The sequence below is a fragment of the Nelusetta ayraudi genome, unplaced genomic scaffold (genome assembly GCF_046127955.1).
Source record: "Nelusetta ayraudi isolate G7.1 ecotype Tasmania unplaced genomic scaffold, CSIRO-AGI_Nayr_v1 ptg000008l, whole genome shotgun sequence".
In the NCBI taxonomy this organism is placed as follows: domain Eukaryota; kingdom Metazoa; phylum Chordata; class Actinopteri; order Tetraodontiformes; family Monacanthidae; genus Nelusetta; species Nelusetta ayraudi.
This window is the reverse complement of record NW_027466058.1, coordinates 3317099-3330254: the sequence shown is the minus strand read 5'-3', so window position 1 is coordinate 3330254 and position 13156 is coordinate 3317099. Positions and strand designations below refer to the sequence as shown.

General features: G+C 44.8%; 1 protein-coding gene across 1 annotated transcript; it reads right to left on the bottom strand.

Annotated features, from left to right (window-relative positions):
• Positions 1-86: 86 nt before the first annotated feature.
• LOC142883686 (FERM domain-containing protein 6) lies at positions 87-12260 on the bottom strand. The gene is made up of 14 exons (XM_076018769.1): positions 12108-12260; positions 8716-8899; positions 8495-8585; positions 6295-6374; positions 6034-6110; positions 5679-5874; positions 5396-5551; positions 4648-4713; positions 4073-4141; positions 3812-3986; positions 2973-3269; positions 2658-2783; positions 1455-1525; positions 87-1362 (listed from the first exon to the last, which is right to left on the bottom strand). The coding sequence occupies exons 2-14, from the start codon at positions 8791-8793 to the stop codon at positions 1075-1077; spliced, it is 1770 nt and encodes a 589-aa protein (XP_075874884.1). The 5' UTR covers positions 8794-8899; positions 12108-12260; the 3' UTR covers positions 87-1074.
• Between the last annotated feature and the right edge of the window lie 896 nt (positions 12261-13156).

Below are 13156 nucleotides of genomic sequence, written 5' to 3'. Positions count from 1 at the left end.
CCGGCTCAGAGACGTCTCCCTTAAAACCCCTTCCAATGCCTTGATAGAAATGAAATGAAAGAATGGAAATACACTTTCAGACTGCGGTTTATAAGAAAGCACTTGAAATTTATTTTTACTATGATATAAAACACTTTGCATTCAATAAAAAAAAAATGAATTGTTTACTGTAACAAGATGGTGTTTTCACATGGCACATTTCAAAGGGTTCTGCGTCGACAGTGACATTCTTATCCTAGTGGGGTTACGGTATCAGTTGTCTGTGTGAAGACCAAAAACACAGTAGAAAGGTTCTTTGTTTGGTTGTTACATAATACAAAAATACTGCAGATCCATTATAGATTCACTGGTTACAAAAATAGTGTTTTACTAATAATACTTCTGAGCTGGGATAATAACGTGGGAGGAGAGAAAGAGAGGCTATAGAATGAGGGAGCTTTGGGTGGATGCATAACTGGCTGTGAAAAAAAAAAGGTTCAATTTTCCACATCAGCAAATACATTGTTATGGCAGAAACGTCGGAAAGGCATGACAGAGCGCAGAGTACAAAAATAGAGTACATACAATCTGAGTTCACAAAAAGTGAGCGCGAAGGAGCGCAGGAACACTTTCCTGAATAATAAAAATAGAATTGTTGGCATGCATATCAGTGAGGCTAAAAGCAAAGAAGAGTACACTCTTATGAATGTCCAATGCAGTACATTAATGCAGCAAAAATGACATGAAATGAATGCCTGTGTGAGTGTACATCTTGACATCTTACATGTTTAACAGGTTGACTTTATACAGGAGAATAGAACCAATTATAAATGTTTTTGCTGTAACTGAGTATGTACATAATATACAATTTGAATAAATACACTGGTTGATGAGTTCGATCTGTGATTTAATCCGTAGCCTTTAAGGTAAAAATAAAGGTGTCAGTCTTTTTTTATTCTTTTTAAATTGGCTCGCTGCTATTTGAAGCCTCTACATCCCCAATATCACCACCATGTAATAGAAAAATTTGACATTCGGGTCTTGGCAACATTTAAGTCCAGTTGCACTTGTGAATGACCTTTGGCCTTTATGTGACTAAAGTATGAATTCCAGAAACTGTTCGTCACCCAACATGTCCAGGGAGAGGCAGTTAGAGGACCTGCGGCCATAGAAAGATTTGGTTTGACACTGCGAAAGGGGGTAAAGGCTTTCGTCAATAATCAACTTGGTGTTGGTTGAGGCATCTGGCAGGCCAAAGGTATAACTGTGGGAGGAATCGGGGGCCAGCACCGTCCCCAGGGGTGCCGGGGGTGCGAAGAGACGCACGTCATCCAGACTTTGGCTGTGCCGATCCACGCAAACCTGAGCTCTGGTCTTCGGCATCTGGAACAGAGGTAGAAAGTCAGGATGAAAATGAGTGAAACGGCAGGGTAATCAAAGAGGGGGAAGAGACGACAAAAGGACAAGTGGCCAACCTGTTTGAACAGATTTTCGTCACCCAATTTTTCAGGAGTGTCTGTATCATCTGCAGCGCAAACTGTGTTTTCTATGGAGCAAAGAAAAACACAACACTTTAGTTCTTTCAATTCGATCAACTTCAGTGATTCCAACTCCAGTTTTAGAGGATGTATGTCTGATCACGACAAGCACAAAGCCTAAAAAACAGAATAAATCATTTGACTCAGAGTTGCCTAATTTGAATCTTGAGGTGCCTACACACTGAACGCGTTTTTGACGCGGTCTGACGCGCGGTATGGCGCAAGTAGGCGCAAGCAGGCGCAGACCTGGCGTCAACGTCCTGTGACGACACCTTGGCGCATCCAATAGGAGAGCAGCCGGTTCTGAAAAAAGTGGCCCGATGCAGAGCAGGGCGCCAGTTCGCGATCGAGCAGTAGTGAGGAAAAACAAAGGAAAAACTTGTTTCGCAGTGTCCCGAGTGTAACATTTGATATGACACCGAGTTCTGGGACTCAAGACTAGCTTAAAAATATGTATCGGTTTGGCGACTCTGCTTGGTTTCGGCGCTCTGACGTTCTCGTTACCTCCGGTGCTCGTACTAGGTGCTACGTGTTTTGCATTCAGGCGGCACCGGAGGCTTGAATAACTGCGGTGGAACGAAATCCCGTTGTCCCACCGTTTGCACACAACATCCTCCCGCTTGCTACTCAGTGCAAGTACGTTCCGTGTCGTCTAGACTCTAGATGAGTGTAAAATAAAATGCGAAGCAACGCGATAATGTCCCGACCCAAATATATATGAGAAAACAAGCACTTTATGTTCTTATATTGTCAAGCACAGTTCGATGTAGAGAAGTTTTAACACATATTTAACAACTGGTGCCGTGCTGTGCATCTGGCCACTTTTTCCCCCGGAGCCGAGATGACGTCACAGTGTGTTGACGCCCGATTTAAAATTTTTTAAATGGAGCGTCAAGGCGTCAAGGCGTCAAACGCCACCCTTGCGCGACGCTCTGCACTCTGCGCGGCGTTGCGCTCTTGCGCCGACGTCGCACATACACAATGAATGGCTGCGCTGACGCCCCCCTGCGCTTGACGCGTTCAGTGTGTAGGCACCTTTAGTGCGCGTGTGTCCGCGTATATGAAGCGCTCATAAACTCAAACAGAGTCTACACTGTTCTGTAGAAACATCATCTTGTGTGTCGTACATGGCGTTTCTACCTGGAGAGTGACTTTCTGTGGAGATGTCTACACCATCTACCGACACCCCGTCAAGCAGATCAGCCAGCTGGAACATCTCATCTGGATCATCAACAAGGGCTTCCTTCAGGACGCCGATCTTGTTCACTTTAAAAGAAGTTAAAAAAAAAAAAAAAAAAAAAAAAAAAAAAAAAGTTATGACGAAACTCTTATGAAATGCAGCTGTGAATACGTGATCGGCATGACACGCAGCTGATAACATGTTGCGCAACAAGAGATTTTTTTTTTATGAGACGGAGCAGCAGTTTCAGTCGAGATGAGTAACAGTCCTCTCACCTCTCTCTTGCCACGCCTCCTCCTCCTCGTCCTCCTCCGTTTGGGCCTTGCTGCCCACGTCGAACCCGGACGTATGGGAGTTGCTGCGGCTGACCACTGAGCTGGAACATTTCTCTCCTTGCCGCCGGCCGTCCTCCTCCATCGAGGCCATCTCTGTGGAGATACTGTGCTGCCGGGCGTCGGCTTCAATTCCGGAACTGCTGGTGGAGTGTCGGGACAGGCCAGGGCTGCTCTCGGAGCCCTGGTGGTCCATGTCCAGGTCGTCGCTGATGTACGACTCCCTGTAACGCTTTTTCTCTGGAAGAGATGACAATAAATTACTGAAAACCAAAAGTCTGAAAAGTTCTGAATATTCTAAAATTGTAATGTTATTAAATCAAATACGAGCGTGATTTAGGACTGGATATCGAATCCTTTACAGTACTAAAACTGCTGTTTAAAGTAAAAAGTAAAGACTACATTTCGTCTTACAAACCACTGTGGTACAACAGTCTTGTAATTTAAACAATACATGAATAAAATTGTGTAGAAAAAAAGACACGCCTCGACTTTAACACACGTACTTCTTAATATCTGAGGTGCGAGCTATTTAACAGATCACGTTACAATGTGTGTACAATGCATAGCAAGACAAATGTCTCAGTTTGTGGGTTAGCTCTCAATATCTATATCAAATACTATGACCCTTCTATCCTTGTTGTTTTTTAACGGTTCTTAACACCAGGCCAGAGGAATGCGAGTGAAAATTAGCCTGTGGCTAACAGCGGCACATTGACAGGAATGTAAATTAATGTGCATTGTCCTCTTCCAATTAAAAAAAAAAAAAATCAAATCTTCACCTTCGCTCGCCTCTAGCTGTCGTAGATGCTTGAGGGCTGGCTGCAGGCTGCGGTAAATGCGGTGGCTGTTGCTCAGGTGGAGGAGGAGGTGTCGCGAGCGGAACGATGAGCCGGTGTAGTAAACCAGCTTACGGGCCGAGGGCAGGCCGTCTGGTTGGATTTCAAACTTCTTCCCCTGTGCGGACAGACGAGCAAAGCTACGTTAGTAATCTACAATTGTCGCCTCTCAGCGGCGGAGGAAACTGAAGGGAGCGGGCGTACCAGGAAGGTGAGGCGGCCCACGTTCGACCAGGGGAAGTCGTACAGCTGCTGACGCAGGTTGTTCACCTCCTGTTGAAAACAACGCCGACATTTAAACAAGAAATGGCACACATTTGTAAATACAGACAATGTTTGTTAGCCAACTGAAGCAGAACTCCCCCCCCCCCAAAAAAAAAGGACACGTGGATATGTTTGACTCCAGAACTTTGAAGAATAGACATCAATAATTGCAGCATTTTTTTGTTCAAGGAGCCATATGGACTTGGCAAAGAAGCCAACGGCCTCTCAAGGTATCTCACGGTCCGCTGGCTCTTTAATCAGTCAGGCCTGGAGCCCTAATCCCCCCCAGATGGCCCCCTGACGGACAGATCAAACAAGTCACGGCTGCAGTAGACAGCTCCTATCTCCCGCTGCAGCGCTGCTGGTGGTGAGCCCGCACATTCCTCGCACGGCTCGTCCCAGGGTTTTACAGCGGTGGAGGCACAAAGACCGAACCTCTGAGTGATTGCAGATTCGCTCCTGAGCGCGTCTGCACTGACGCACGCTCCTCGCGTCAGTAACGCACATGCACGCACCTGATAAACCTGCATTCCTTTCAGGGTCAGCCCGAGCAGCGCCGTTCCTTTCTCTTCCTTTTTGTCCTGGACGGAGAAGGATGGGATGTCAGAAAGGCATCTGAGGGTTTCAGATAAGATAGGTCTGCCACAGTTGGACCGCACACACCCCCACCCCCCAATCTCTATGGCAAACACTGAGCTGCCGCTAACAACAAATTAAAAGTGGGAGCATGTTACGCAACGGACGGGCCGGCTTTCAGAATAACACTCGGTGGATGAGTGATTATGAATTGGGAAGGACAATAAACTCAAGACCGGGTTACGTAACCTCGCAGCCATTTACAGTTCGGCGCGGCTCGAATGAGGCAAAACTCAGCTGGTGTGTTTGGGGAGGATACTATTTCAGGCAAATAGATGGAAACCAGGTGCAGACTAATCGTTGACACGGCAATGTCAATAAGAACTGTATCCGATGATGCAGCGGGGGAAGTAATGTAACTAAATAAATAATTTATGCAAATAAAGACAAATTCCAAGATAATCTCCCGTCAAGCACTTGAGCGAAATGGAAACATTCTGCAGAACGCCAATGTTTTCTAAGAAAATCAGCCTGCGGCCCGTTGATGAGCTCCCTCGAAGATGAGAAGCTGGTGTGTGTATTAAAACACACATACTTCTGGGAATATTAATAATTCCGAATATGAGGCAACGTTTCAGGTCTGCTAAAGCAAAAAAAAAAAAACACTTGGAAGTTCTAAATTGTGACCTTTTGCAGTCTGTAAAAAGTGACGGGCACGTCCTCCAGTCGACACGACTCCCTGATGAAGAGAAGGATGGCGTCGCGGGTCGACATGCCCCACAGTTCCTGGTGCACCTTTGGGCCGTGGCAGAGGAGGTAGTTCACACCACGTTTGGCGATGATCTAAAGAGGGAGGCCAAAAAAAACACGAACGACAAAACATGAAAATGCGTGTCAGCTTTCTTTTTTTCTTTTCTTTTCTTTCTTTGATCTGGTATCTCCAATTCTGCCGACTCTTGCGTTGACCTACCCAGGGGGGAAAGTAGAGTTTGGGCTCGAAGTAAGGCACCGCCTCCGTGTCCTCCCTGGTCACCGGCAGGTCACCGAGGTCGGCCTGCATGGCGTAACCGGCCAGCTGGAAGTACACCTCCTCCTGCTGACGACACTCGGAGCGAAGCACCCGCTCCCGCAGGTCCGAGTAGTAGAGATGCCGTGCCTTCCGTTCGCTGGTACCGTAAAGGGGGAGGAGGGGGATGGTGGTGATGGGGAGAGAGAGGGAGGGGTCGGACACACGGACATGTCAGAAGAGGAGGAGGACGAGGAGGGGGAGGACACAGATGGATGCGAGCTTGTCCGTCTGTGAAGAAGATGAACACGCAGCCTACCAAAACAGTCTTCCGTTCTCCACGTAGTACTGCACTTTGAGGAACAACACCAGGGGCAACTGTCTCTTCTGGACAACCTGCAGGTTAGAGAGAGAGGTTACAGCAGGCTAGCGCATTAGCGCTTCCTTGAAATGCTAAAAAAAAAAACCCACGACAAAACAGTCCCCTATTTGAGCAAACATAAACAAAAACCTTAAAAAAGGCCACAGAATAATATTACAGGTTATCTTTGCAAATGTTTGCCGGGAAATAGCTCCTTACCTTTCCCGAGTCTTGTTTCCACTCTTTAGGAAAGTACTTGATGAGTTTCTCCTCCATGTCTAAAAATGTGTGCTCATTGTCTGGGACGGGGTAGGGGGGTGGGGGTGGGCAGAAATGGAAAACAGGCCGACAGTGAGCAAGGAATCTAAACAAAAATGCAGCCGAGCGTGAAATTTGCCCCACAATGAGATTCATTAGGGTAAAAGAAGGGAGAGGAAAAAAAAGAAAACAGCTCTTGTTCCACCGCCGGCGAATTGGGCTGCGAGGAAGCTAATGACGACGCTGCTGGTCTATCTGTTTTGTAACTCCAGGGGCAAACACGGCTGGCCCCGGTACAAAACACTGGCACGAGCTTTGTTGTTTTAACACTCTGGAAACCGGTTAAAACAGTCGCAGCCGTTCTTCAGAAGCCGAAAACACATTCCACTAGTGCAGGGCTATTCAACTTACGGCCCGCGGGCCAGTACCGGCCCTACAAGCTATTTCGTACGGCCCGAGGCACATCTGCAGAAAATAAATGACAACGGCAGCTTCGGCAATTTGCGACACTTTGCGTCACTTTCGGTCGAGACGCCAAGCGCGATCATTCCAAACCAACATGGCACTTTCTAAGCGATGTAAGGTGGATGCAGAAAATCTAAAATTAAACGACGAATGGACAGATAAGTATGTAGATAAAGCAAATGCTCAAGGACTTCCCATGTTCCTTTTGTACTTCGATGTATGCTCCGTTAATGAGGAGTATAACGTGAGGAGGCACTTCAAGACGACGCACCAAACTTTTGACAACGAGTTTCCACCGGCATCCACGGCACGGCAGACCAAAGTAAGAGAACTTCCATCCATCTTCTATACCCACTTATTCCTATTCAGGGTCACGGGGGTCTGCTGGAGCCTATCCCAGCTGTCTTAGGGCGAAGAGAACTTATTCAGAGCTATGAGTGGCGTTCGACAACGTTATTCCGTGCGCTCAATATGCGTCAAAGCTCAATGGCCGCATCCCTGCGTGTTGCATGGATTTTGAGCAAAAAGAAAAGACCGTTCACTGTGAAAGAGTGCATGCTTGCTGCTGTCGAAGAAGTGGTCGCTGATCCGAAAGTAAAAGACCAGGTCATAACTTCAATACACTGTGAACCAACTGTGGTTGTACCCAGGTCTTGTTGGTACTATTATTTTTTTGCCTTAAGAGCCAACTCTAGTTTCCTGTTTTGTGCAATGTGGTTTATTTTTTGGAGCAAATAGCCAATTGTACATGAACGTTGTTGATACTTTCAACATTTTTGCACTACATCCTTTCATGGCTATTGCATCTTTATTGATGTTAGGCTACCTCTAATTTTGCATAACATCAATGTTGGTTGCACAAAGCTGTTTTCAAATAAATCAGTTTTTTATTTTTTTATTTTCCATCCATTTGTATGTGTCTACCGTGCAACAAACACCAAATAATGGTGTGGCGATTGAGTGGCCCGTTGGCTGGACAACCTTCCAAAAATTTGGCCCTTTCGAAATTTTAGTTGAATAGCCCTGCACTAGTGTGTCTCGACTGCCGCCAGCACCCCGCGCTGGGGGTGAAGATGCTGCGTCGCTCTCTGTCTGCTTCTGAGTCATGACAGGCATTTCCCATTTGATCTGCCTTATCTTTGCTCTTCAGTGTTTCACAACCCCACTCCTCCGACGGTCCATCCATCCCTCCTTTCATGTCCTCGCGTTCTCGCTCTGACTCATTCCTCCTCCTTCACCAAAGACTCTGAGTGAGAGCTGAGTAAGACGGCCTGTGTCATCATGAGGAGTTCCCCCAGCTCTCCCCCTGTGTTATCCCCCCCATTCACTCCCACCCTCCTCTTCCCATCATCAATCCATCCCTCCCCTTGCTAAGGACGAGGAATGCACGGGTGCATTCCAGGCTTAATGAAGTTAATATTGCAGGAATGCAGCCCTATGTGATTGCTGGACCGACACCGACAAAAACAAAAGGCTGCTTGTTCAAGTGGGGAACCACAAAGGACCACTGAGGCATTTCAATGTGTCGGGGGGGGCGAAGAAAAAGAAGCGGAACAAGAGGAGGAAGAGAAGTGGTGAAGTAGATCACGCCGTTAAATCACGGAGCAGGGTAGCAGAGATGACATTTCCAGACTAATGGTGATCTGTCCCCAAAGGATGAGAGGCTGCGGGGGCGCAGCGGAGCCCATCAGCTCACCTTTTACCATTGTGAGGCCAAAAAAGTGCAGCTCTTTGATTCCCAGGAGCTCAGCCACACGGTTGAAGACATCTTGCCCTGTGGACTTGGGCTGCAGCAGGTGGGAAAAGACAAAGGAGGAAATCTGCATGACAAATCTGTCCAAAGATAATGTGGTGCAGCCAAAATGCCACTCTCCATAATGAAGACAGATAAAGAGAGGCTCACATGTAAACACTTACCCCGACTGCGATGTCCAACTGGTCTTTGTTGGGCAGGAGGACACAAATGGTTCTTTCCTGCTTCACTAGAGTGGACATGATGTCCTCTGCTTGTCAGCTCTGCGTTAAAAAGTGGGCTTGTCTTCTTCGGCTTTGTTTATCCTTCACAATTCACCTGCTCCGGTGCAGTTTGTCCATGGTGCATCTGTTTGGATGGACAGCATCACGATGAGATAAAGAAAGAAATTAAACACACGACCAGCCGAGGTTCGGTGACAGCAGACTCAACAGATGAGTCATGTGATAAACTCAACAGTCACTTCCTGACAAATGAATGAATGAACATTCTGTCAAAGCCAAACAAAGCGGAAACAATGACAGACTCGGCAATGGCACACGAATGCGTCCCGTAATCTTTCACATCTGGTAATTAACTGCATTTGGTCCTGAACAAAACGGGAGAGTACAAAACGAGTTTGACGAAGGCATTACTACACACTATGAGTTTATGAAACAAACCAAAATGCACCAACACAAGTCAGAAGATGAGATTCCCATCACATTAGTGCTACAACTTGTCAGAATTACCATGTTGGAAAATAAAACAAAAACCCCATCACAATGGGGACACAACTTTGTGGATTTTTGGTGCAGCATCATATATTCTGTAATCATTTTGATTCACCATTTTAGGCAAATGCATTGAACAACATTAAATTTAATTATAAAACACACAGTTCTACTAGAAACTGGGTCCGACTACATTCTGGCTATATAGGAACCTATCAGCTTATTTTAAGGCATATGTAAATATGCAAAAATATTCAAACAAATTGAGCTGGCCCCTTACTCTGCATCACCTGTTCACCCTTTGAGGGATTGAAAGGCCACTGTTGTACCGTTGCAATTATCTCCAGGGGAGGGTCATTCAACGAACCAAACTAACATATGGCAGAAATCAATAACATGCACCTCAACCTGAATTATCAGCAGACACCACACTGCAGCAAAAACAGTTGTGGGCAACTAAAACAGCAGAGGGGGGGTGGGAGCCAGAGAATTTTAATGAGCTTAGTGTACATTAATCCTAAAGACGGTCATTAACCAGAAACAAATCAATAGGATGATGCTCGAGCACAGCTATTCAATATTGTCCATTCCACTAGCATTTAGGAGTAAAGAAATAATTTTACATTAATGAAGGTAAACAAACAGACCAGTGGACTGCAGCGGGAAGTCTAATTGGACAAAAGCCGCACCTTAAGCTCAGCCCACCATGGTGACCTCGAGCCCCAACTGGTACAGGCTTCATCTGATTAACGTCTCAGAATCAATTAATCAGGTTAATTACGGACTCGCGCCATCTCCAATCCTCCTAATAATCCTGCTTGGGACAATGAGCGGCATAAAGACAGAAAAGACAACAATAAAGAGGAGGAGAGAAAAAGAAATGATAATGTGCTGCTACAGATGGCCAATATGGAAAAAGAAGAAAAATACAAACAAAGACACATTGACCCTAAACTGTCATAAAATATTCATTTGAATCACACCTTTGTCTTTCCAAAGAGAACTCTTCAGAAGTGTGGTGCTCATATTAGAGAAAGTGAAATTAATGTCAATATATATATATATTTAAAAAAAAGTTACAAGATTGCTGTCAAGTGAAAAAGTCAGGGTAATAGTGAACACTCATGCGACTGAGGGCCAAATAGTTGCCACACCAGATATGATTTATGGACAAGTTCAAACACAGCCTTACTCAAATCTGGGAGTCATTGCCAAAAACCTGAAATACCAGTAACTCCAACACCTGACTGTTTATGAGAGTCAAACCGCACCGCGCATTCAGACACTCGCAAAAGAACACAAAACTTTCATTGAACCAAGCAATTAATAAATCAATAAAGTTAGACCTGGAAGTAGAAATTAAAACGAAAAGGTTTAACTTTTAACCTCTGGGGTCGTTCAACATCGTTGAATGCAAAACGCCACGCTGACAGCTAATTACAAATGAACGGCATCAATCTTTTCCTACACTCCTTAACTGACAGCGACATATTTTTCTTCACATCCGCATTCAAATCAATCAAAACGCCATTTAACGGGTAAAAGTGACAGTTTTTTTTTAAGAACCCTTTTTGTTTGTTGAGTTTTTGACGATCTGATTTGTTTTTTTTTTTTAATTATTACTCTTGCGATTATGCAGTTTCATAACTCTCGAAAATACCAGAAATATGTCAAATCGGTCTCAAATAAAATTTTAAAGACAGATCCCAGATTTACAATCGGGGACAAAATTCTCAGAGAGGAAGTTGGAGAGTTATGGTGAATATCATGCATGTGTTGTTGAAATCTGCAAGGAATCTGAGGCTGCTTGCTTGTCAACACAGAAACACCTGTATTTGATTTGAAAATAAATAAATAAATAAATAAATGAATAAAAATGAGTTGATCTTGCTTGATCAATCCTTGGTAAAAACAAACAAACAAAACAATCATATCAGCCATAGCCAACGGAAAAACATTGTGAAGCTACCTAAAGGCATGTTGAGTAACCCTGACTTGATGAAGATGAAACCATCCCAACCTCACAAAGGCCCCAATATACACAAAACCCATAGAAACAAACAAACTAGACCGGTTCCCCCCTTGCAGCCCTCTTCCACAACAACTCCCCGAGCTGGCAGACGTCCTCACGCATCCCCCCCACCCCCCCTCGTTGCTGTTGCTGACCAGGGTGAAACCTGGCATCACATGAGAGCAGCCATCTGTGTGTATGTCTTAATTCCCCCTCAAGACTGTCATAATCCCTGCTCCTGAGCCCACTGAAGAAAAACAACATGCCTCCGAGCACGGGTCGCTGTAATATCGGAGAGAGAGAGACCCACCGGCCGGCAAAAGCATAACGGAATTAAGAGAGGGGGATTCCGTCATGGTTCGAAATAATAGGGGGGGGGGGGGGGGATAAGAAAAAAAAAAATCCCCCCCGAATGGAAGTTTCGTTATTTGCACGTTCAGGCTGTGAGACATATCAGACATTCAATTCTACTGCATTCCTGGACGTCTTATTGTAAAGGCAGACGCAGGGTGTGACGCCATTTGTTTGCTCCCGAACAAATAAAGCAGCAACTTCTGTCAAAAAAAAAAAGTTCTCGCTCGGGCTGCGGTTGTTAATTATTTTTGAATTAATGACATTCGAAAAACCCGTCACGTTTAATGTGTCACATCCAGAGGTGGGGAACAGAACTTTAGAGCGTTTTGTAAACAGAAAAATAGTGTTTTTAAATGGGCGACATTTTATTAAAGAGCAACGTGATTAGTTAGAGGGCTGGTGCCATCACGCAACAAGTGCATCATTCTGATTACTCACTCAGCGAAGTAGCGCCCGCAAACTGCAACAAAACACTTACCGTCGCTGTTCCACGACGTAAAATTGTTCGAATTTTAAAAGTGGCGGCCTCTCAAAAGTTCCTTCGGACAAACAGTTGTCGCTTTTTAAAAATAAATAAATAAAAAAAATGAATAAGTGGAGTATCCACAGTGAGTAGCAGCCGCTCAGCCAGTCGCACCGCTCCCCATTGCGTGTTAACTTTTTCAAGCACAGCCAAGCTGGAGCGCTTGGGTCGGCCCACTTTGCACAAATGTAGAGGGGAGTGTTGTGATTTTGTTTGTGATCGCAAAGTTAAAAGAGTGTCAACATTTTGGTCAAATGTTACTCGTATTGCTCGGTGATAATATAAAAGTTACCGTAAGGTTTAATATAGTCGATTAGAGCCGTGATATTAGCCTTTGAGCTATTTCGATAGTTTCACGACCAGCCGCGACCCCCCTCTTTGTTTTATGCTGCTATTGCGATCTAATTAGGGTTTTAACAGACAACATGGAACCACACACATGGTTTTAAACTCTTACAATTAGTTATAATTATTATTTGGACTCCTCAAGAAACCCTACTTACGGTAATATCCCGATTTTTAACCGATGTTTTGGTCCTTAATAATGACCGCTATTTACCGTTCCATTCACAGCTCTGGGATCAGGTCAGGTCAGGGATTGCCGCGTTCCCCAGTAACTGGCGGCAGAGAAATCAGTAAATTTTACAGCAGGCATGTGCAAACTACGGCCCGGGGGCCATATGCTTCCCGTTAAGCTTTCTTATCCGTTTCTTCATTTGAAGAAATTATATTGATAGTAAGTAAGTCATAAAAAGCTGTATTTCATCAACCCCCCAGTGTTTTAAGAGTCATTTCAATAAAGAACATAATACCGTGAACTTTAATAACAGATATTTTTTGTTTTAATGCTTTAGTTAATTCTTAATTGACGTTAAAGGACATGTTTTGTACATATCCCATAGTATCTTTTTTTTCCTCCATGAAACCATGAAATGGTTCAGCAAAACACTACATCCATCTGCTCCCGCTCAACAGTCGAAAAGTTTGCCCACATCTGCTTTATA